Here is a 24669-nt window from a genome sequence, read left to right as displayed (position 1 = left end):
TTTCTCTAACATTTCACTTAGAGTAATAATGCCCTTTAGGGCCATCCATGCTGTGACACAAGGTAAGATTTCATTCTTTTTTTATGGACATTACATACCTGTACCACAGCTTTTCTGGCAACTTGAAATTAATATAAAATAACAATTAATGTAAACTATAATTGAAAAATAAAAATTTAAAGCCTCAGATTAAATAAAAATAATATCAGCAAAGAATATCATAAATTAGAAGTGGCTCTAAAAGATTAATGTAGTACAGGCTGGAATAAAAACAAAGAGCCATCATCTCTACCCTGCTATGGTTCTACCCTAATGATGCTTATGGATTAATGGATAACACAAATGCCAAATTAAAAAAAGAAAATTAAATGATATAAAATGACAACTGTGACACAAACTACGGAGAATTTTCCAAAGCTGCATTGTTCAGAGAAATCAACATTGTTCAGAAAGCAATGGTAGAAAGGCCATTAGACAATGAAGTGGGGAAGCAAACAGTGTTCTCAGCAGTTGGAAGAGACCATGCAGAGACCCGGAGGAGGAAACACAAATGGGCCCAGTGCCTACTGTGTAGCAGTCACAAGGGAGCATGGAGTGAGATATTCCTAGGGTAGCTGAGGCAGAATCACCATAAAAACTGCTCCAAAGGATTTCTATTGTACTGATGAGAGAACTGAGGCCTCCGAAGTTGGAAGCAAGATGGGGAGGGGCGCCTGCCAAGGCGAGACAGTGCTCATTTAAGTAGCATACAAACCTCAGCTTTCCCAACCTCAGGTTCACATGCTGCATTGAACAGTCCTGATACCCATGATCAGAGCTTAATACTGGCAAGATGGGTGGATTCAGAGGCAGCATGTGGGACACTGGGAGGGGAAAGATGCAGACTGGGAGGCTGGCCATGATGATCCTATATAATAAAAGCCTAATATGCAAATCGACCGAACAGTGGAACGACCAGTCACTATGATGCACACTGACCATCAGAGGGAAGATGCTCAAAGCAGGAGCTGCCCCCAGCCCACAGGCTCCAGGCCAGCCAAGGCGGGTGCCAGTGGGGGCCCCCTGATTGTCCCACTGGTCACCCCGCAGATCGGCCCTAATCAGATCGGTCCTGATTGTCAGCCAGGGCTAGGGACCCAACCTGTGTACAAATTTCATGCACCAGGCCCTCTAGTAATGCAATAATCCCAGCAGGATGGAATAACAGGCTGGGCCCATAGATTTACCCTTGATAAAAGATATTAACCTTCAAATTCAATAATGTAGTATTTTAAACTATAAGGCAAAGATCTCATAAAACCTACACAGCTCTTTCACATAAGCAGAAGCATTAGCTGCACAACCTCGTTATAAGACAATATTCATATATTGTTTAAGAAGGGACATATCTTTGCCCTGGAAACTTCTTTTCTAGGAATTTATAAGTACATAGACTATAAATGTATAAAATAATAGATTTGTATATTATTATACATTTGTAGATATTATTATATCTTCACACATATATACATTACATAACATGTGTATACTTATATTTGTGCACACAGATTTTTGAAAAAGGAGGTTTACTGCAGCATTATTTATAGTTACAAAACTCTGTAATCAAACTTAAATGTCAATCAATAAGGGGGCAGTTAGATGATTTACAATACGGATATAAAATGAAATTCTTCACGGCTATTAAAAAGACTGAATAGATTTATAGGTACTGGCATTCAAGGACTTCCACGACACAATGGTAAGTGAGGGCTGGCAAGGAGGGAAGGAGGGTGTACACACAGTATGCAGCGGTTTGGGGAAAAGACGGACCGCCTCCAGGAGAGCCTGTAAGGAGCTGGGAGCCACAACTTGTCAGCTAGGGAACAGGATGAAGGGCTTTTACTTTCCCCCCGATCTTTGTATTTTTTCTGAGTTTTTAATCGCGTGTAATTACACGGTATCCTAAAAAAAGATAAAAAAAATAAGGACTCTTGGTCAGGCTGGCTGGCGGTAAGTAAAGAAAGTTGGGGGGGGGGGTGTGTTTGGGTTCTAGAAACATTTTAGAGGTTAGCTCTCCATGGCGTGGCCAAGAATGCAGCAAATAAGGAAAAAAGGAAAGTCGAGATTACAATCAGATTTTTCACTCCAAGGAGATGGAGATGAGGAAAGAGAGAGGAAAAGGTAGATCGAGAATAGAGAGGTGTGTCAAGTGTGGTTTTGAACATATGGAATCTGAAGCTGCAGCAATATAGCCAGCATTATGACATTTTTCTTTTACATTGAGAGGAACATTCTTTGGGTAAGTCTGTTACATTTGGATAGATTTTTAATAAAAGAAACTTGCAAAGGTCTAGTGGTTTTCTCTTTTTATAAGTAATCAAATCCATTATTTTGCTAATAGGTGGGAAAGACAGGACAGGACAGGACAGGACAGGACAGCAGCACAGGGCAGCTTCCATGGTTCACAGTAATCGTGCGTGGGGTAGAAAGCACACACAGACTTGGCCACTGTGTGAGTATAGAGTTGATTCTTTGCTCTCTTTTCCCCATCTCTGCCAGTGTCGGGATCTTTCTGTTTGCTAACGTTGCAGCATGCATACTAATAAATGTCACCAGTCATCCTTACTTTATATCCTCATCGTTGGCAAAAATCACGACGGCCCTGGAGTTGGGGGTGTCCAGGAGCTGTTTGATAATCTTATCAAAGTCAATGGTCCTGTCTTTGCGCTCCTGGGGAATTCTCACGGACTGGGCAATGCAGAGCCCACCTGTTTAAGAAAAGAAAGCAGAGTGTCAGTCAAATTCCCAAAGACACCAGAGAAAGTAACTGGGGAGGAGGGGATTTTGAATTCTGAGTGCACAGCACTTTTTTAGTGATGTTGCTGAATGAGGAAGGCTTAAGACATTATGCAGAGTCCTGAGTTACTGTTCATACTTGGTGCACCATCCGTGGTATTATGCAGCCTCATCCCCTTTGTAATGCACTTGTAAATGGCTAATTATGCCCAGGGATACCAATCTTTGATTCTGTGGAGGCAGGGGAAGGTTCACAAAGTGTGTGTGTGTGGGGGGGGTGTCTTTAAAATGAATGCAATACATTACAATAAAGCTATAATCAATAAACTAAATAATAATAATAATGATAGGAACAGGCAAATCTTATCTCTGTGACTTCTCTAGTTTGCATTCCATTACTTTATATTTTTTTCCTTCATACCCATCCCAACATTTCAAGCTCAGAGCCAATGAAGTAAATCTAAAAATAAAACAATGACAAAAACACCACCAACAACTATTATAAATCATGGTAGCACATTTTTATTTACCATGTACTATGTGCCAAGCCACAATTGTTTCATATATGTTACCTCACCTTTAAAATCTTATAAGATAACATTAGCCATTTTATGTGAGAAGAGGATTAAATAAATTAATTAATTTACTCCAGATTTCTCAGAGCTATATTGATATTAACTGATATGATGAATTTGAAGACAGAGAAATATGTAGCCATTTCCTAAGCAACTGATAAATGCCCCACAGCACCACCTCTTGCTTATTAGTAGTTCCCGGGTTAAGTACTCTAACTCATCCATGGGTCAGAGAGGAAGTGTCAAGGAAAATTAAGAAAATATTTCTAACTAAGTGAAAATATAAGTGCAACAGATTAATATGCATAGATTCAAGCTAAAGTGGTAGTTAGAGGGAAATACTTAGCATATTAGGCTTTTATTGTACAGGATGGAATAGAAAAGAGGTCCAGAAATAGACCAACATAAATGAAGTCAACTAATTCTTGTCAAAGTGCAAAGAAAATCAATGGGGAAATGATAGTCTTTCCCAAGATGCTGAAACAAATGGGTATCCCTGTGCAGAAGTAATGAATCTTGACATGTAACTCATACTGTATCCAAAAATTAACTCGAAATGGATGATAGATCTAAGTGTAGAGTCTGAAACTAGAAAACTTTTAGAAGAAAATGGAAACTCTGTATAACTTTAGGTTTGGCAATAAGTTTTTGGATATGACAACAAAAAGCATAATCAATACAAAAAAAATTGATGAATTGCATTTTATAAAAGTTTAAAACTTGTTTTATAAAAAATAGTATTAAGAAAATGAAAACATAAGCCAGAGTCTGGAGGTTGAGGAATTACCATAATATATAAAGCACTCTTAAACTCAGCAGTGAAAACACAACAACAACAATACTCAAGATGGGCGTACCATCTGAATAGACACTTATAAGAAAAGATACAGAAATGGCAAATAAGCACATGAAAAGATGCTCAATATCAGTCATTAGGGAAATGCTAGTAAAACACAACCATTTATCACTAATGGCATTTTGATTTTTTTTTAAGCTAACAATACCAAATGCTGGAGAAGATGCAGAGCAATAGGAATTCTTGCTCATTACTGATGGGAATGCACAATGGTACAGCCACTTGGAAAATACTTCAGCATTCCAAAAATGGTAAATACAGAATTAACATGCCAAGCAGAAGTTCTAATCCTAGCTGTTTATCCAAATGTATTGAAAACTTATGTTCACACAAGTGTACTCACAAATGTTTATAGCAACTTTATTCATAATCACGAAGACTGGAAATAGCTAAGACATCTGTTGAAAGGTGAATGGATAAACAAACTGTGGTACATCCATAATAGACGACTCCTCAGCAACAACAAAAGAACTACTGATTTGTGGAAGAACATGAGTAAATGTTAAATGCATTTTTCCATGTAAAAGAAATCAAATGAAAAAGACTGCATAATGCACATTCTATTCATAAGATAGTCTAGAAAAAAACAAACAAACAGGGGAGAAAAGTAGATCAGTGGATGCCAGGGGTTGGGAGAGAAAGGAGGGGTTGACTAAAAGGGACCACAGAAGGGATTTGGGGGTGTGGAAATACTCTGTGTGTTACTGTGGTGGCAGACACCTGACTCTGGAACTTACCAAGAACACACCACAATAATTCAACTTTACTTTTTGAAATTTTTTTAAAAACCAATCAGCATATCAAAGGACCCAGAATGGAATGCAGACTTTGACAAATGAACTCCAAGTGTATTAACAACGTATGAGGAAATTTCACTGAAGGAGATGAGTAAAAAGGAGTCCCTTTAGAGAAGTGGCTTATTTTAAGACTGGGGCAGGGCTTATATAAGATACTGCAGTGGCAGGAAGCCAGAAGTACAGAAATGAAAATAAAATTAGGTGTGTCAAAAGGACAGAGGAGCCACCTGAAAGAGCATCTAATGAACGAAGCTAGGACAATAGGAAAAACAAATGAAATAACTATGGTATTGAATGATCATCCAAAGAGTACGACACACATGCATGAACAAATAAATGACTAAACAAATAAGAGAGAAGGAATGGATGTTACAGAACAATTCCAAAGAATGAATATAGAATGAATAAGGAAATGGCATACATATCACTATTAGAACATTATAATAGTAACTAGAGGCCCAGTGCACAGGTTCGTGCACATTGAAAGGAAATTAATTAGAAGGTGGCCAACAGGGCAGGACTGGGCGAGACGAGCCGGACACACCCTGGAGCCAATATCCAGTTGGCCACACATGTGGCGATGCAAGGGCTCGAAGGGCATCTGCAGAATGAGCGGGTCCCTCTGGCAGGTGGGGTCCCTTGGCCTGGCCTGTGGGGATCTGGCTGAAACCAGCAGTCTGACATTACCCAAGGGGTCCCGGAGTGTGAGAGGGCACTCTGCAAAGTTGCTGTTGCTCCGCAGCTCCTGCATCTGTATTGAGCATCTGGCCCCTGGTGGTCATTGCACATCATACCTACCGGCTGGTTGGTTTCGGGGACTGTTGGTGTGGGGACCACATTTGGGACCACTGCTCCAGTGATAGTGCTGCAAGTGGCTTGGGGGGGGAGGGCGGGGGGGGGGGTTGAGAAACATTCACTTAGTCTCTCCAAATTGGTTGCAGCCATTCAGGTAAAAGCAGGACTCGCCCTAGCCGGTTTGGCTCAGTGGATAGAGTGTCGGCCAGCAGACTGAAGGGTGCCAGGGTTCGATTCCGTTCAAGGGCACACACTAGGGTTGTGGGCTCGATCTCCAGTAGGGGGCATGCAGGAGGCAACCAATCAATGATTCCCTCTCATCAGTGATGTTTCTATCTCTCTCTCCCTTCCTCTTTGAAATCAATAAAAATATATATATATTTTTAAAAGCAGGACTCATGCATGCATATTCTAGCCAAACTTGTTTAGGGACCTATTAGGATGAAACATTATGCTTTGTTAGAGGTGTACAATGATGCAGAGAGAAAGAGCACCTACAGAAATACTCCTGGGTAATGGCAACTATAACCTCAAATATCAGGATTCCTCTCAGTCTGGAAAGCAGTACAGAGCAGGGAGGGACAAGATCACCCGCAGACTGTCCTGGGCCTGCTGAGAGAAGAAACAGCTACTTTACCATCTTCTGGGCAGAAGAAGGGGAATAATTCTGGATAGAAACCCAGCTTCCTATCAGGATTCAATTACAGCTGAGTGATTAAAGGAATTAGAGCAAACTCTATTTGGAGACGTGATTAGTGGAGGGACAGTCCGCACTCTCAGATTTTGGGTGCACCCCACAAGGGGAACCAATGCATGTAGTTCTGTGATTGCAGAATTGAGAATTGAGAATTGAGAATCTCACCCCTTCCTGACAATTGCCCATCGGCGAGTGAAATCCAACAACTCAACAAAAGAGAGAAATTGGCTATTAACATGGTAATGAAGATGAACACGTTCATAAAGCTAACATGTGAAAAAGGAAGAAGATTGGAAAACAAAGGATGAGAGAGAAACATGATGTTTTGATCTTCTGCTCTTGAAGACTTGCACAGCACCTGCTGGAAAGATAGTCACTTCATTTGCCTGCAATCCGTAAGAACATGCAGCAGGTTTAAACACTTATGGATACTGTACATAGATGACCTCAACTCAAGCATCAATTCAGACCAAGAGTGTAATGACAGAGGTGAATCATTGTGGGAAGAGAATGCAGGTTGTGTCTTCTATCAAGGAATGAAGTGGTCCGCACACATGCTCACACAACACCTGGTATTGGGATATCAGCCAGCCTCCTTCTCAATAATGGTGACAACTCAGCACATTACATTCTTCTCTGACAGGCAACCATATTTTCATCCCAAGATGCTGCTTTATTGAATGCAAACCTTCTATTGATTGTTTGTGTTCCAGGTTAGTCCCCTGCAGTGGATTCAGCTTGCCTGCTGTTATTTCTCTGATGTTACCTGGTCACCACAGTGCAAGTACAATCTAAACTGAGAAGGTATTGGTTCTACATCAAGAGCCTAAGAATATAACTTTTCTTTCTCTGACTGGCTTATTTCACTTAGCGTAATACTCTCCAGGCCCATCCATGCTGTTGCAAAAGGTAAGATTTCCTTCTTTTTTATAGCTGAGTAAATGTACCACAGCTTTTATATCCGCTCATTTACTGATGGGCAATTGGGCTGCTTCCAAATCTTGGCTATTGTAAATAATGCTTCAGTGAACATAGGGGTACATATATTCTTTCAAATTAGTGTTTCAGGTTTCTCTGGATAATGCAGTTTCATTTTTAATTTTTTGAGGTCACTCCATATTGCTTTCCACAGTGCCTACACTAACGTGCATCCCTACCATCAGTGCAGAGAAGGGTGGAGGTATTAAGTACAGAACAAAAAGAAAGACTCATAGACAGACAACAGTATGGTGTTTGGCAGAGGGAAAAGGGGTTGCGGGGCGGGGGGGAGGGTTGAATAGGATAAAGGGGAAATAAATGGTGATGGAAGGAGACTTGAATTGGGATGTTAAACACACACTATAATATACAGATGATGTACAGTAGAATTGTATAGCGGGAACCTGTATAATTTCATTAACCAATGTGACCCCAATAAATTCAATTTAAAAAATAATATAACTTTCGAGGGGCACTTTATTTGCACGTGAAAACTAAATGGAGTTTGACAGTGCTGGTTGGCATTGCCATTGCCAAATTAATTCACACCTCTGCGGGAGCAAACGTGTAGGAAAAATTGGACAGTATCACCCCAAATGTCGCAAATGAAGAGGCATGTCACAGACAGGACAACTCCGTTCATGACATGTCAGCTTTGGCTGAGAAGGCCCACTGAGGGAATGGACAGAATGCCTGAGTCCCAGAAATCAATTTGCTCCTCAATTTGGAGCTGAAAACTGGTCAGTTTCCTGCCTGCCTGTGGTAGCTAGCAATCTGTAACAGCCAGCAGAACCTCAGGAGCCAGACCACAGGTTGTTGCCTCTAAAAAATCTTTTTTTCTCTCTCAGATGATTATGGATTCTTTTCCACCTAATAAGCAGAAGCAATAGCCATTTAAAGTTTGCAACTCAATTCTGTCAGAACTTATACACAATCCAGTGCCACTGATTATTTGGTCTCTTATTTAGACAAGCCAATTCAATTTTGCAAATATTTATTGAGACTCTATTATGTGAAATGCTCTGTAAGTTTTTTTAAAGAGAACAATATAAGAAAGCAGCAGAAGGGAGCCTCAGAAAAAACCTCGTTCAATCCCCCATTACAAGTGGGGAAACTGAGGCCCTGAGAGTTTACAGCAGTGGTTCTCAACCTTGGCTGCACGTTAGAATCACCTGGGATTCTTGTTAAAATCCTGATTTCTGGGCCTCATCCTCCAGAAATCCTGTTTCTTTGTTACTAATGATGAAGCCCAGAAATCAGGATTTTAACAAGATTCCCAGGTGATTCTAATGTGCAGCCAAGGTTGAGAACCACTGGTTTACAGGGAGAGTATTAATCAATGCAGAAGGATTGGCAATCACTGAGTGCTGTGTATGTGTCACCTACCATTCTAAGTGCTTTATATCACTGACCTACTCAGTGGTCATACAACCCTATGACCCTGTGACCTAGGTTTGCAAACATTCCCATCTGTATGAGAGGAAATGGAGGTATTCTGAAGTTAAGTAACGCATCCCAAATCACAAGTTTAATGGCAGAAGACTTCTAGAATTTTCATTTTTGTATACTTCATGCTAAATGGTAAGACAGCACTCCTGTCTTCATATACTTTACAAAGAGAGAGGGGAGTAGGCCGAATGTCACACAAGCAAAAATGCATGGACTTCACCCATCTCATTAGAGGCATCACCACAGGCTTTAGAGAAGATATTACATCTCAGACGGGTCATTTCACATCTGTGGAGGGTGCTAATGGAGGGACAACTAAGTGGAGAGAAGAGACAGGTCAAAGTGGAAAGGTCATTTTGGATAAGATTGTTAACCCTCCGTCCCAGCTTCTTTCTTTGCTAGTAGGTCCCTGGCTTTGCTAACGATGGTGAAGTGTCCAGTCCCAAATAGCCTATCAATGAGCACAGTCAAAGGGGTCAATTCCGTTCCCCAATCTCCCATTCTGTTTTCAAAGCAGGAATGACTGTGTTATCTGTGAAACAGGCAGGGATTTTCTGGGGACAGTTGTGGAAAAAAACGTGTTCTTTTGGGGAGAGAGAGAGACAGCTGGCCCCGTTCCTCCCCAGCCTTGTGGATGTTATGTCTGGAGCTCTTATTGCCCTCTTGGCACCACTGGGCCACAAGCAAAAGGATAAAAACCAGCCCATTAAAGTGGTAAAACAGGAAGACAGAAAGAACCAGAGTCCCCGAGGCCATGCAACCCTGAGCAGAACAAACAGCTCCAGCAACCACTTCCTGATATTCCGAAAACGAACTGCCTCTTTACTTAAAGGACAGACAGGCAGTCGGCTTTCTGCTATTTGCAACTGAACACGATCCTATTTTATCCTTGCCTTCAACAAATCCCAAGCCCAGTCCAGAATGGGGAGAAATCCCTGAGAATAAAAGAATTTCAAGGAAATTGGAATTGCCCCTGCAGTAGGGATGTGGGGGAAGAGGTTCTGCATAGACTTGGAGAGAGAGAGCTGGCTGGGAACTGGAGGCAGAGGGGAAGAGAGTACGGAGTCATGTGGAAATTGGAAGTAGGTGGAGTTAGATGGGAAGCAATTTTGGTGATGGGAGTTTGGGGCTTTTGATTTTTCTTAGTTACTAGCTCTGGATAATCTTTGACATAGCCACGTCCCTTGGTGGATGGACAAGGGGGAGGAAGCAAGGGCAGATGAACAGCTCAAGAAAATGCTCAGCAACTGGCATATACCTATCAATTTGGGGAGCATGGAGCGATGAGCTTGCCTACAAAAAATATGATGAAATATAGTTGTTAGAGTTAGGGGTTGGGGTTGGACTGCACAAGACTTTGTAAGACAAACCACAAGGAAGTCTAGGTTTGGGTGAGAAACATTCTGCTTATGCTCTGCTACTGGGACCGCATCTCTCTCTGAGAGAAGAACCCATGCACTCTCTGCAGGTGCTAAGCAGATATTAATTCATAATATCCTTCAGGCAAGAAATGGTGGACAGCAAGCCTAAGTTAAGCGTGTTCAGGAATTTCAGGGGCATCATTTCACCCACAAAGAATTTGCATCATGCTTTGGGAAACATGGATGCTTCAAGCTCTCTTGAACAGAGCCATGTATATTCTAGCTGACTTAATCATAGAACCTAAAACTGAAATTACACTTTGTACAACCCTCCCATTTTAAAGAGGGTGCATACTGTCTGAAATTATCCTGACCAACGTAGCATCAGAGCTGATGCTCTTAAAATAAGCTTTTTAAACGTCCTAATTTGTTTTTTTTTTAAATATATTTTATTGATTTTTCACAGAGAGGAAGGGAGAGAGATAGAGAGAGTTAGAAACATCGATGAGAGAGAAACATCGATCAGCTGCCTCCTGCACATCCCCCACCAGAAACATCGATGAGAGAGAAACATCGATCAGCTGCCTCCTGCACATCCCCCACCAGGAACGTGCCCGCAACCCAGGTACATGCCCTTGACCGGAATCGAACCCGGGACCTCTCAGTCCGCAGGCTGACGCTCTATCCACTGAGCCTGAGCCAAACCGGTTTCGGCTAAACGTCCTAATTTGATCATCTTTCAGCTGATGGTGTTTCACTGTGAGTTACTTTCTTGGCTGTTTGGACATCCACGCATCCATGCAATCATTCAAAAAAGTATTTGCTAAGCATTTGCCATGCCTCAAGCCCTCTTTCAGTTGCCAAGGATATAGAAATCAACACAAAAGATGAACGTCCTACTCATCCATGTAGGAATATAGACTCATAAGGCTGGTTTCCTTCTAAATTCTCTTTCAAAACTGTGATGATCTCTGCTGATGCTCTGAATTTAGCTTACAAACAAAATCCCAGGATGGAACATGCAGTTCTTCTCAACAGCGACGAGCTTGGCAGGTCCTGAGTGGGTTAATCAAGAATGAGCTATGATTCAGGAAACCATTGGAAAGCAAGCTGCCCCTTTCCCTGCACAAGAACTAAGAAACTGGCTGAGTTTTTACAGTCAGTGTATTCCCTGTGGCTTGAGCAGTATCGGCCGGCTGTCAGAATCAATTGTCACTTGTCTCCAAGCAGCAACTCCATAAGGATGTCCCCCTATGATCTCTGGACAATAAAAAGGAAGTCAACTTAGGAGCCTAAAAACGTGACTGATATTTCCAAGCTCCTGTTGCATTTAGTCAGTTCTCACTTGGATGTGTGTGGGCGAAATGGAGCAGCCCCAGTTTATGATTCATTTTAAATCTTGAAAATTAGGGGATAATGGGCTACCATATCTGTGTGGGAATCCACCCAGAGAATTCAAATTCAGTGGGAGTTTAGAGCAGGCACACGGCTATATAAAGAAAATGATTCCATTATATTTCTAGGGCGGTGTTTCTAAAGATGTGCTTTTACCTTTGTGAATTCGCCAGTAACCTGAGTGTGCATTTCCTACAGTCGTTTTAAAAATAATTTCCATACTACTATTTTCCCTGAATAAATTAATGAGTGATTTATGTCATTTTTCATTGGGTCTTTTACTAAAGCAATATCTTTCCCCCGTAATGACTTCTTTTATTGGTCCAAAACTATTTTAATTCCTCCATAAAATATTATTTTAATACTACCAAGTACTATAAGAGATAGGGAGAGGTGGGGATACTCATCTGTTTTATAGATGAGGGGAAAGGAGGTTGGAAATTTGATTGATTTACCCGACACTATATAACTAAACATAGTACCGGGATAAAAACTGAGAACACCTGACCCTCAATCCAGAGTTACTTCCCTACCAGCTCAGGAATTCTGATGAGATTTTCCACCTCTTACTCTCTCCTCCATCACACTCCTCTCAATGAATCAATAAAACAGAACAAATGGAATGCTTATAACTCCTGTGACTTTCTAGGTTATCATACTCTCCTGAATAGTGCACCTTTTTAAAAAATAAATTTTTACTGATTTCAGAGAGGGGAGGGGAGAGGGAGAGAGAGAGATAGAAGAGGGAGAATCATTGATTGGCTGCCTCCTGCACTCCCCCTACTGGGGATCAAGCCCACAACTTGGGCATGTGCCCTGACCAGGAATCGAACCCTACCCTCCTGGTTCACAGATCTAAGCACAACCTCTGAGCCACGCCAGCCAGGCTGAATAGTGCCCATTTTTGTTAAGTCTTCTCCAACACTACCTTTTCATTTCATGAATCAGTGAAATTTATTTTCCAGATATTTTAATGCAACCCCTCTAAACACATATATTTCTCTTTGTATACCTTTAGAGGAGAAAAACAGAGTCTTCATCCTGTCACTAGAAAAGGGAAAGTTTGTACTCAGATCTCAGGCTTGTTCTCCATAGTAGATGGGATGTTTAACACAGAATTTAACTTTGTAAAGCAAACAAACAAACAAACAGACAGACATCACCTTCATATGATTAATGCTATCAGTGTGGATAACAATTTTCCATACTGGATATCAAAATTAGAATTATCTTGCCATAACAGGTTTGGCTCAGTGGATAGAGCATCAGCCTGTGGACTGAAAGGACCTAGGTTCGATTCCGGTCAAGGGTATGTACCTTGGTTGTGGGCACATTCCCAGTAGGGGGTGTGCAGGAGGCAGCTGATTGATGTTTCTCTCTCATCGATGTTTCTAACTCTATCCTTCTCCCTTCCTCTCTGTAAAAAATCAATAAAACATATATTTTTAAAAAATTAGAATTATCTTGATATCATTAATGACTAGGTATCATTAATGTAGTAACCTCTGCAAGCTAGAAGATAAATTAAACTGAATTTTAAGGATTGTGCTATTTTCAGCATCTTCCTTGCAACTGTCTTCCTCTTCTCCTTTTTGTCGCTGCAAAGATATATTAGTCCTACAGCAAACCACTGTTCGCTTAAGACTTGAAAAAGTACACATATCAATAAATGCCATTTTAAAGGATTTCAGTGTTTATCATCGTTTTAAAAACCTTGCTATTCATCAGTATGTATGTTCCCAAGCAAAGACGTGGAAACAAATGAATCCTGCATGGGCTGATTTTAAAAACATGTCACCCTCATCATTTCCACAAGCTCAGAGAGAACTCTCCCCCTTCCTCACCGAGGCGTGTAGCAGTTGAGGCTTTATGCTGGCTGATGTTTCTGTAAGCACAATAGGTAAACATAAATGGTGATTGCCATCATGATCATCTATGTGACTATGGCATGTGGCTTTGTATCACTGCTTCCCAAGGCCCAGGAGACTGGTTCAAGTGTTAATGGGAAGAAGGAAAGAGTTCATTGAGTTTTCAGGGGGTCTTGGATAGAACAAGACATTTAAAATAGATTCCCTCATCTTCCCATTTACTGGCCTGCCATTGGAGAAGTCTTGCTCAATCTCATTGTTTTTTACAGAATTCCCACAAGAAGTCAAGCCACAGACAGAGCTACGTATTGAGTGTTTAGGTCACGTAAGGGCTTTAAGAATCTACCGCCCGTAAATCTCTCCAGACAGGCCAGTGAATTGTTTACAAATGAGAGAAGGGCTTATTAATAGGATTATTCTGAAGATCAAGCTAGTCACTTCCTTCCACAACATTAACTTTGTTGATTTAAAGAGAGTGCAAGCCTCTGTCCAAGAATTAGGAAACAGACTCTTCTACAACTATCTTCCAAGTGATCTGCCCAGAGCTGAACCTCATGAAACTGAAATCCTGTTCTAAGAAGGATTAAACTTTTGGTTAGTATGAAACCAAAATGACCTTTATTCTCAGCATGTTTTAAAATATACTTGCCTTCTGTGATATATTCTTATGATTTGATAATAGAAATAAAAGTATTCATTCTCAAACACAAAGTATTATTCAAAAAAAATAAACAAAATCACACTTTTAATGATCTCAATATAAATTTCATCAACCATCTGCAAATCTTGAAAGAAGAAAGCAAAAGACATGTGTGTAGATATCATCAAATCCTGGGAAAGAGACACGAGTAATTGATCATACAAAACATGACCATCTTTTAAAGCTTTATGTTTTGGGACACACACACACACACACACACACACACAATAAGAAAGCATAAGGCATTATTTTTATCTTATAATCAAAGGGTTATTGAAATTAAGTAAATGAAATAAAAATTAATGAGAAGGCTATGTCCCATGCATAAAAATAACACCAATGCTTTTGAAGCAGCTGGGCCTACAAATCAATCGCTAGCGTCAGAGCAACACCCATAAGGAGAGAATGTGATAGAACAAACATTTGTAGTCATCACATGCTTTCTATCCAGAGTATAATAAGTCAGCAATGCCACAAACCTCAGGTTTACCAACTTGCCTGAAAACGGCCAAATTACATCTTGAAATGTGATTACACAAAAAACAGTCTCATAAACTGGATATTAAATGCTTAATGCAAAATATTAAAAACGCACACATAACCTTGTAAGAGTGAATATGGGTTTTAATTTCGGTTGAGCCAAGCAGTCACCTTTGTGATCGATTATGCGAGCTCTGAGCACTCAGCCAGCTCTGGCAAATGTCTTTCCCTGGAGGAAAAGGGACACATTTTGTCTCATTCAAATACCTTTTCAAAATTTGGATCAGATTTGGGTTGCAACATTTTTGACATTTGTGAATTAAAGGAACCAAAGGAATGCACATGGTCACTCACCCATACTCATACATGGTGCGGAATCACCCCACGTGTTCTGCTAAGTATGTTGTGTGGGATGAGGCTCCAAGGGCTGTATTCACACTAAGATCACCCTTAGGCTTCAGGAACTGCTCTGAGAGATAAGTGAGGAGATGACGATTCTGTAAGGAAAGGTGGTAACTAAAATGGTGGCGATGCATAGAGAATCAAAAAGACCTCTTTTCCTCTTGGAAGACACTTATAGAGCTGTCCTATCGATAGAAGATTGACATCACACTGCGATTAAAAAATGGGGGAAGTACTATCAGGAAAGTAAAAGGGTCTGATATTCTGAAGTAAAGCCTGGCCCTCTGGAGTATATGAGTTTATACAGCTGTTGTGAGTAGAGACACATGGGCCATACATTTTACCCCCGGTTCTTCTACTACCTGCACGTTATTGAACCACCTTCCCTTACAAGTTCCGGTTTTGTGCTGTTGGAAGGGAACACATACTAATCGTTATGAAAGCCTTACTGTGCATTAGACCCTATCTGATACCCATGTATGACCTTCATTCAATAAAATCACGTAACAAAACTACAGGTTGACTCAAAGGCAAACTGAGGTGGGGGCGGCAAAAGACTCAGGCAGCAAGAGGTGTACTGTCTGTAGGAATTTTAAAAAGAAACAACAAAAAGTCATCTGCTTTTCATCACAACCACATGACAGCAATTCTCAACAATGGAGGTGAAAATACTCTTCTCCCAATAATTTTCTGTTGATCTAAGTCAGAAGTTGGCAAAGTTTTTCTGTAAAGGGCCAGGTAATAAATATTTTAGGCTTTGCAAGCCACATGGTCTCTGTCGCACCTACTCAATTCTGTTGAAGCATGAAAGTGGCCAACTTCCCTAGAAAATATGTAAAAAAAATGGTCATTTAAAAAATGATTTATGTAAATAGGAAGCTGTACAAATTTAGCCTGAAGATCAAAGTTTACTGACCCCCAGTCTAAGTTCTAAACAACTTTGCAATTACTGTTGAACTTTGTAATATATGTATAAGCTTTAAATTAAGATAGTTTTATCCCTTAGCCTTTAACCAGTGTTGTATTCTACATAGAAATGAACTTAGAGAATCTCAAATTATTCAGTCGGTCTTTGACACATGCAGATTCAGTTACAACATTCATTTCAAGTGTGAGTTCATAGCAGGAATCATTCAAGCTCATGCCAAGCATACTTCTGCATCCAATTCCTATAGTGTTGCCCATTCTTGCATTTAAATAGTACATCTGCAATAATTGAGGCAGGTGTTACAAATTATACAATAGACACTTGAAATAAATTTTTCAACAAAGACATTTGAAAAATTAATCCCAAAGAAGTAGAGACATGTGCATTATGGCAATTTCTGAAAGTTATGATGAAATAGGAATATTATGAATTTGAGCCAAACTTATGTTCATCTTTAAGAGTTTCTTATTAGTATATCCATTGTTTCTTGAAAAATATATCCTTTTGAAATAAAATTAATTAAAAGTGCTCTTTGATCAACTTTGAACAAATAGAGATCAACGAATCTGGCTAAGCTGTCTATTGAATATGAGTAGGCAAAGAACATCATTTTTTACAAAATAGTTGAAAAATTCACAGAAGTTAGTGTCCAAACAGAAACTGTGATGCCATTATTTGTTACTGTAACAGGCCATCCAATGTACAGGTATAATATTTTTTCACTTTTAAAAAGGTAATGTATTTTAAGTTTATCTCTTTCGATAGTCCTATTTTACACTGTGATTTTAATTAGTATGTTTATAATTTTATTAAAAGCATGAATATACATATGAAGTACAATTGGGTTTTTACCACTTGCTTTTTCCCCTATTGTTACTATTATTATTCATTTAATTTCATGCTAATTATTACAAATAATTTTCTCATGTAGAGTAAGGAGTTATTAAAAAATTATTTACCTTGAATGTCAAATAGGTTAAGTATGCCCCTAAAGCAAACAATGGTTTTGTTTCATAAATGGAGGAAAAGGTGAAAAGATGATTTATCCAAGACCAGCCAGAGGTAATTAAGCTTGATTTCAAAAGTAGGTCTAATTATAGATCCAAGAAAAAGTACAAATACATACATATCACCCATCATACACAGCACACATCCATGCACTATACACATACAAGACATACCACACCACATGCTCCATAAACATACCACATACATATACCATACATGTCACAACACATATATACACACAACACACCTCATACATGCCATATCACACACATCACAGACACATACATATATATTACATACCACACATACCATACCACACTGACTACAAACACCCATGCACACACATACATCATATAATCACACACACCACAAACTCACCATACCATATGGCACATGCTACACACACCATGTATTTTCACATCTCACACATGCCACACCCCATACACTCTTCACTCCTGAAGTAACAAACTCTGGTATTTTGGCAATCAGGATTTTGTAACTAGGTGTATCTGTGATTATGAGTATTGTGATTTCTATTTAGCTAATTAAAGCTGGGGAAATTAGTGTGTTTCTCTCAATTTCTTTCCAAGCTCATTTTTCTATCACAGCTTAATTGAGTTATTGAGCTGCAATAGAAATAAATTAAGATTCCAAATTAGGTTTTCCTCTCTCAGGAAAGATAGTGATACCGTAGTCCCAGTTATTTTTGGATTGCTGCTTTACAGAGGTATAGCAAGTCCTTTTAATTAAAAGACCTAATCTTCTGAATTGGTGTGACTGATATGTTGGAATCAGCTTTTATATACGATTGGTTTTATTATAATTTTAAAATAAAATATCAGGTTAAGAACCCCATTTATTTCTTTTTTTTAAAAAAAATCCTCAAGTATTTTTGTGTATCAATAAATCTTCTTTGTGAACTTTGTAACTGCCACTAAAACACCAGGCGTACAATTGTGAAGAACCTTTGAGTGATTTGGCACAAGTTGGCTATATTTCTGCTGATATTCATCTGAAATACTACTCTTTTTTTAAAATATATTTTATTGATTTTTTACAGAGAGAAAGGGAGAGAGATAGAGAGTTAGAAACATCGACGAGAGAGAAACATCGATCAGCTGCCTCCTGCACATCTCCCACTGGGGATGTGCCTGCAACCCAGGTACATGCCCTTCACCGGAATCGAACCTGGGACCTTTCAGTCCGCAGGCCAATGCTCTATCCGCTGAGCCAAACCAGTTTCGGCTGAAATACTACTCTTGATGAAAGTATTCCTACCATGTAATGTCTCAAAGCCTTTAAATATAACTCTTGTTTATCTGACAAAATTCCTCTTCAAACTCTTCTCCCTGATTTCCATTTTACAGTAAATCTTACAATTCCTGCAACTTTTTTTGTGGGGAGCCGATATAGGGTTAAGCCTTGGACTGACCTGTTGGCAAAGTCACAAACAAGTCCCAGCTTAGAGGGCAAAGTCCTCTTAGCATAATTAGGCTTGACTTTATAAGCTCCCTAGATCTTATCTGGGAAGCTGATGGGCTGAGGGAAGTGCAGCAAGAATAAGAACAAAAACAAGTGAAACTCACAAGAACAGTGTAACTTTGGTAACCACTATCTTGTTTACCTCTGACTATAAAATAAAGGCTCAGTTTGCCTCGGGATCTTTCTCTGTGGCCTTAGCCAGGCACAGGAGGATCCACAGAGACTAAAGAGAGCTGTGCTGATCATCTGAACGATGTCTCCATGTAAATCATTCTTCGCCGACTCCGTCCACACCTTTGGGAACCCCTGGACCGCCGGGGCTGGACCCCGGCACTTTTTAGAGTCAAAAGACTCTTATTCATTAACTCAACATCCCCATGAGAAACAAGACTCATCCTTATATTATTTATTTACTAGCACTTTGGTGTTTATGCTTATTTTCTAATATCAATAACATTTTCTATCGTTAACTGAAAATAAAACTCTCATTTATGAGTACTCAGTATGTGATAGGCTTTGCATCAAGTAATTTAAGTTCCAGTTTTATGAGGTTGACACTACTATTGCCTTCATTTAACTGATGTGAAAACTGAAACACAAAGGCGTTAAATACCTTTTTGTGGGTCACACAGCTACAGCGCTAGCTTTCTATACTGGAACTCTGTCACTGCACCCATGTTGTTAACATTTTTCCCAACTCAGAATCTGGAAGTAGAGAGATTAAAATGAAGGCAATGTAAAGAGTATGGGGTAGGTTCAATATAGGTTTCGATAAACCAGTAAGAATCAAAACAGCAGAGTGAAGCAATCTGCATACAATTAAACTACTTGATAATGGGACCCATAATGAAAACCTAATCTTAAACCCCCAGGCTCAGGGTTAACCTTTGGTTAAATGGAAAGGAAGAATGTGTGATCCCTCTGGTCCACATTTCTCAAACAAAGCCCCCTCTTTTGGGAGATGTTAATGAAAGAGTACTGTGGCCAAACACATTTGAAGATTATTGCACGTTATAATTACCCTCGGTGTTTCATGAGATGACTTTAATAGAGTAAAGGCTGTGAGAAGTCCTGCAGAAAAGACACCTTCTGACTTGTGTTTAATCAACGTTGCCCACATATGCTGGGTCACAGATTCTATTTGTGTAAGCAGAATAATAACACCTCCAAAATGCCCAATCCTTAATCCCCAGAAATACTGATTATGTTATGTTTTATGGCAAGGGAAAATTAAGGTTGCAGATGAAATTAAGGTACTTAATCCTCTAACCCTGAGATGAGGAAATTATCCTAGATTATCTAGTGGGCCCATAACAATCACCAGGGTCATTGTAATTGAAAGAGGAAAGCAAAAGAATCCGAGCCAGAGAGAAATATAAAGCTGAACCCTACTGGCTTTCAAGGTGGGAGGTGGCCAAGAAATGTGGTCAGCTTCTAGGATCCGGAAAATGCAAGGTACTAATTGTTGAGTCTCTAGGAGAAATACAGCCTGTAGACAACTTAATTCTAGACCATCGAGACCTGTTTTGGACTTTGGAACTCCAGTACTATAGAGAATACATCTTGTTTTATATAGTATTAAGGTACTCCTTTTAAGGTAATAAAATTTGCTGTCATAGCAGCAAATAGGAAACTAATACACATTGTTTGTAACACCTATTGTCAAATTTACTTTTGGAAAAAGTGATCTAGTCCATCATCCTGTCTTGGAGACACATCCGGAAAGTTCAAGGAAGATAGAATTCTGATGTTTTAATGTAGTGCTTCTCAAATTTTAACATTAAAGTTGTACCACAGGAATTGTGTGGGTTCATTTCAAAAATACAAATTTAGATTCAATATGTCTGGGATGGGGCCCCAAATTCTGCATTCCTAACAACTTCCCAGGTGACACTGATGCTGGTGGCCACAAGTTCACGTTTAGAGCAGCAAAGTTTAAGAATAACCCCCAAAACAGTCTCTAGCCTTCTCAGAAAAATCTTGTAAAAGGAAAATCATGAAGTTCTGAAAAGAAAATGTCTGGCTGCAGGATAGATGATCATGAAAATAGATTTGTAAGTATTACCCCATCCATCAGTATTTATGACACAACCATTTTTCTAAAGAAAGGGGATAGAGGAGAATAGTCACAATTCATGAAGTCTTCCATCTCTAACAACTTAGAAAAAAGTCTGACTCCCTTATAAAACAGAGGAGATAAGAAGCACAAAAGGAGGCGTTGTGAATTATTCTCAATTTGATCATAAAGTCATATAAAATACCCATTTTAGTTCTGCAAAGGTAATTAGATTTACATAGAACAAAACAATAAATAAAAAAAACAAATCTGAGGATCTCTGCCTTGTCCTCTTTTAAAAACTATATTTTAAAAACAAATTCTATTCCCAATGTTTCATACTTGCTTTAGAAACACCCAAATGCATGGAACCAGAAAGCCTGGTCAATTATCTTACCTCGTACCTGCCTTGGAGGAAAAAGAGCTTCAGTAAATTCGAGGTACCAAAGAGAGCCATTTTCCACTACCTCTGGCAGCACAAAAAGAACAGATCCTTTTTCTCTTTTCTTTTAAGAAAAAAAATTAGTGCCTGTGAAAGGTGCCAAGTGAAATCCCTAGAAATGAATGCACTTCCTTACCTGCAATTCTGGCAATGGTGATAAAAGCTTTTCACATACCTGCTCAGTCCCACAAGAGAGCTCATTTCTAGACTATTTCTACTAAACTGGTCCTTTTATAAGGAGATGAAATTACAGACTAAGCCATTTGCAAGCCGTCAATTGTAGGTGCTTTAAGAGATGAACTCAAAATACATCATTTTGTGCCACAAGAAACCTTTGTTTCAATACCACCACATGTAAACAGTGTTATAGACTTTACAAAGCACTGAGTTAAGAGTAAGCATTTGTTGGAAATAGTTTTCTGAGTTCTTACTGTGTGCCTGGCACTACCAGGCTTTGATTCAGTGCTTTGTGTGTTTTATCCTATTGATTTCTCAGGACAGCCTACAAATAAGTACCATGGTTATTTCAACTTCGCAGATGCACAAGCTGAAGCATAAAATCATCACATATGTCACATATGTTGCCAATGGTCACAAAGCTAATTAGCAGAGGAGTCAGGATTTGAATCCAGAAGACTGGTTCCAGAGCTCACTCATTTAACAATATGTGACATAATTGTCACAATTCCAAGAAGTAGAAAAATGCACTTATCAAAGGATGAAACCGATACCCAGGGAGCATGATATGCCACATGTCACAAGGAGTCACATTTGAATGTAGCTTACTGCCATCAGAGCCCGAGGACTTTGCCTGGTCTGATATACTGGGATCAACATGCTGCCTTTCACTGAATTTTGCTAGTATGGATAAATTCAACTCCCCGCATAAGAATAGAGGGTGGGTAAGCCCTTTTGTGGTTAAGGAAGATATAAAATGCTATATATTTCTGGCTTTCTAATTAAATAATAATTTCGCTGTTATTTTAACGAAGTGAGCATGCCTGTGACTGATGGGAATATGCCCCGGACCTTGAAAGACATTCACACTGGCGAGGTTCCTTTGTGATCACCAGTCTCCCTTCCTGACTCCCAGCCCACGGTGGGGTTTTATAGGGAAGGGCATGGGCCACTGTTTTTAGAACCAGGAGAAACAGTCCAAATATGACCATGTGCTTGGTAAAGCTGGCTCCCAGCAGGAAGAAAAAGTCATCAGCACAATTCAACTGGCATTTCAGAACAGCAGTTCTTGTGGTTTCAATGAAGATAAAACCAAATCAAGCTCTTTCTTTATCTCCTACACACAGAGACACGGGGACACACACAGGGACACGCACACCAGACAGGCAGGAGGGCCTGGAGAGGATGCGCACCGTGGGAACTGTTCAGCTGGGTCTTTCAGAAATGGAGCTCACAGGGCAAGGAGGTGTCAGGTAGCTACTCTTCACCCACTCTCTCTTTCACTCATAGCATCTTGGTCTCTTACCTTCCTCTCTCCATTCATCGATTGTACTCTACCATCCACAGAGACCTTCCTCTGCTTCCTCCTGGTGGCTCTGGTGCCAACTCTTAGAGCCAAATCCAGGTTTGGGGAAATGCTCACTCCTCATGCAATCAGTTGTGCAGAGGCACAAAGGAGGACCATCCTTTCAACAGATATTTTTTATCCAGTTAAGGTTATAATTGAAGAAAAAGCAGAGGCCGTGTGGTCATGCCAAATTTTCCTACTCCAAACATATTAAAATTGATCCATGTATGCGCATACTTTTATTATTGGAATAAATGGAGAGATGCCCATAGTTTTATTATTCGGAATAAGTAGGATTTAAGGCTTTCAGATAATGTGATATTATACATTCATTTGACAAATAACTCCAATGTTTGATGAAATTCAACACATCCCTTACATCAATTCAGTTGTAAGAAACCCTGTAATATAATGTTTTCTTATCTATGTTGAAAAACCTAAAGCATTTATTTTGTAATATTTAATGTCTGCACCAAAGTAGGTACTAAAATCACAAATTTTCAGAGTTAAAAAGGATCTACAGAAATAATCTATACTGAGCCTGACATCATTTTCCTTGGAGACTCAAGCAATGAGGTTTTGAAAATATTAAAATTTCTCGATCTCAGTCCTACCTAAGAGCTAAATGATGATTGCACTTGATGTTTTTCGTTTGTTTTGGAATAATTCAGTTTGTATCTAAGCCATTCAGCAAATACCTGAGAATCCCTGTATTCCAATTCTAATGCTATTGCAGATTGAATCCTATACTTTATCATGGCTCTTGTCATACTTTCTAAATTCACTTAATATATTTGCCTTACCAACTGGATAGTGAACACCTGATAGCAGGAGTCTAATCTTACTTATCAATTTGTTCTTAACTCCAAGTAACTACCTAGTGTAAGATAAATAAGTGCTCAATAAAGATTTGTCAAATATGTAAATGAATTAATAACAAATTTGCACATTAAATAATGTAACAGATCCCAATAGCACAGATTTATGTTCTTTTCCTTTTGTCTTCATCTTATTCTCTATCATCTGCTTTCTTTTTAATGCATCTCATTAATAAAAAAAACTTTAAGAACACAGACAATGCAATCAAAGTATTGAAAACACACAAGAACAATCTCTTCTTAATGTATACATGTAGGTCCAGACAGCTAGAGTTTTACTATAGGAACCTCTACCTGAGACCACTACTGATTGACTCAGAATGATCATCTTGATCAAATGTGGTCAATAAGAGACACCCATCCCTTATAAAATAATGCAGATAGTAGCTAGGAGTGAATTTTGTTATAAATGGTCTTACTTAGAAAAACACAGCAATGGCAATGCATGCTTGCCCACACATTTATTTTTCTTAGAAAATTGTCTGGTCCATGAAATCTAACATTCTAGGAATCACTTATCCAGCTTAGTGTGGAGGGACAAAGTGTTTATGAGAGAAAATATGTGATTAAAACTGAACTCTAGGATTGTGATAATTACTTTTATGTGTCAACCTGTCTAGACCCTGGGGTGCCCAGATTAAACATTCTTTCTGGATGTGTCTCTGAGAGAGTCCCTGGATGAGATTAACATTGGAATCAGTGGGCTGAGGAACACAGAGGCCCTCCCCAGTGTGTCTGTCCAGTGTAGGTGGCCTCATCTAATCCATTAAGGGCCTGGATAGAACAAGAAGGTGGCAGAAGGGAGAATTCATGCTCTCAGCCTTACTAGGTGAGCTGGGAGACTGTTCTTCCACCATTAAACTCAGACTGGGACTTAAGCCATCACCTCCTCTGGTTCTCGAGCCTTTGGACTTAGAATGAAACTATACCACCAGGTTTTCTGAGCCTCCAGCTTACAGACTGTATATCATGGGCAATCTCAGCTTCCATAATTGCATGAGCCAATTCCTTAAAATAAATTTCACAGATACAGATATGTATCTATAGCTATATCTATATATGTATATATATATGTATATAAATAGATATGTATATATATGGATATACAGAGATTGATATAGATATAGAAATAGATATAGACATAGACAAAGACAGACATAGATAGATATAGATATATAAATATGTGTATACATACATAAATACACATATAGAGATAGATGAT

The 24669-nt window shown here is 39.3% G+C and overlaps 1 protein-coding gene across 1 annotated transcript in view; it reads right to left on the bottom strand.

Moving 5' to 3' along the window:
* GRM7 (glutamate metabotropic receptor 7) overlaps positions 1-24669 on the bottom strand; it is a 754621-nt gene that overhangs the window by 369688 nt on the left and 360264 nt on the right. Inside the window, exon 3 of the mRNA XM_059662903.1 lies at positions 2606-2747. Within this exon, the coding sequence (XP_059518886.1) occupies positions 2606-2747 (142 nt within the window). The remainder of the gene's footprint in view (positions 1-2605; positions 2748-24669) is intronic.

Source organism: Myotis daubentonii, chromosome 14 (assembly GCF_963259705.1).
Source record: "Myotis daubentonii chromosome 14, mMyoDau2.1, whole genome shotgun sequence".
Taxonomy (NCBI): Eukaryota; Metazoa; Chordata; class Mammalia; order Chiroptera; family Vespertilionidae; genus Myotis; species Myotis daubentonii.
This window is presented reverse-complemented; position numbering and strand designations above follow the sequence as displayed.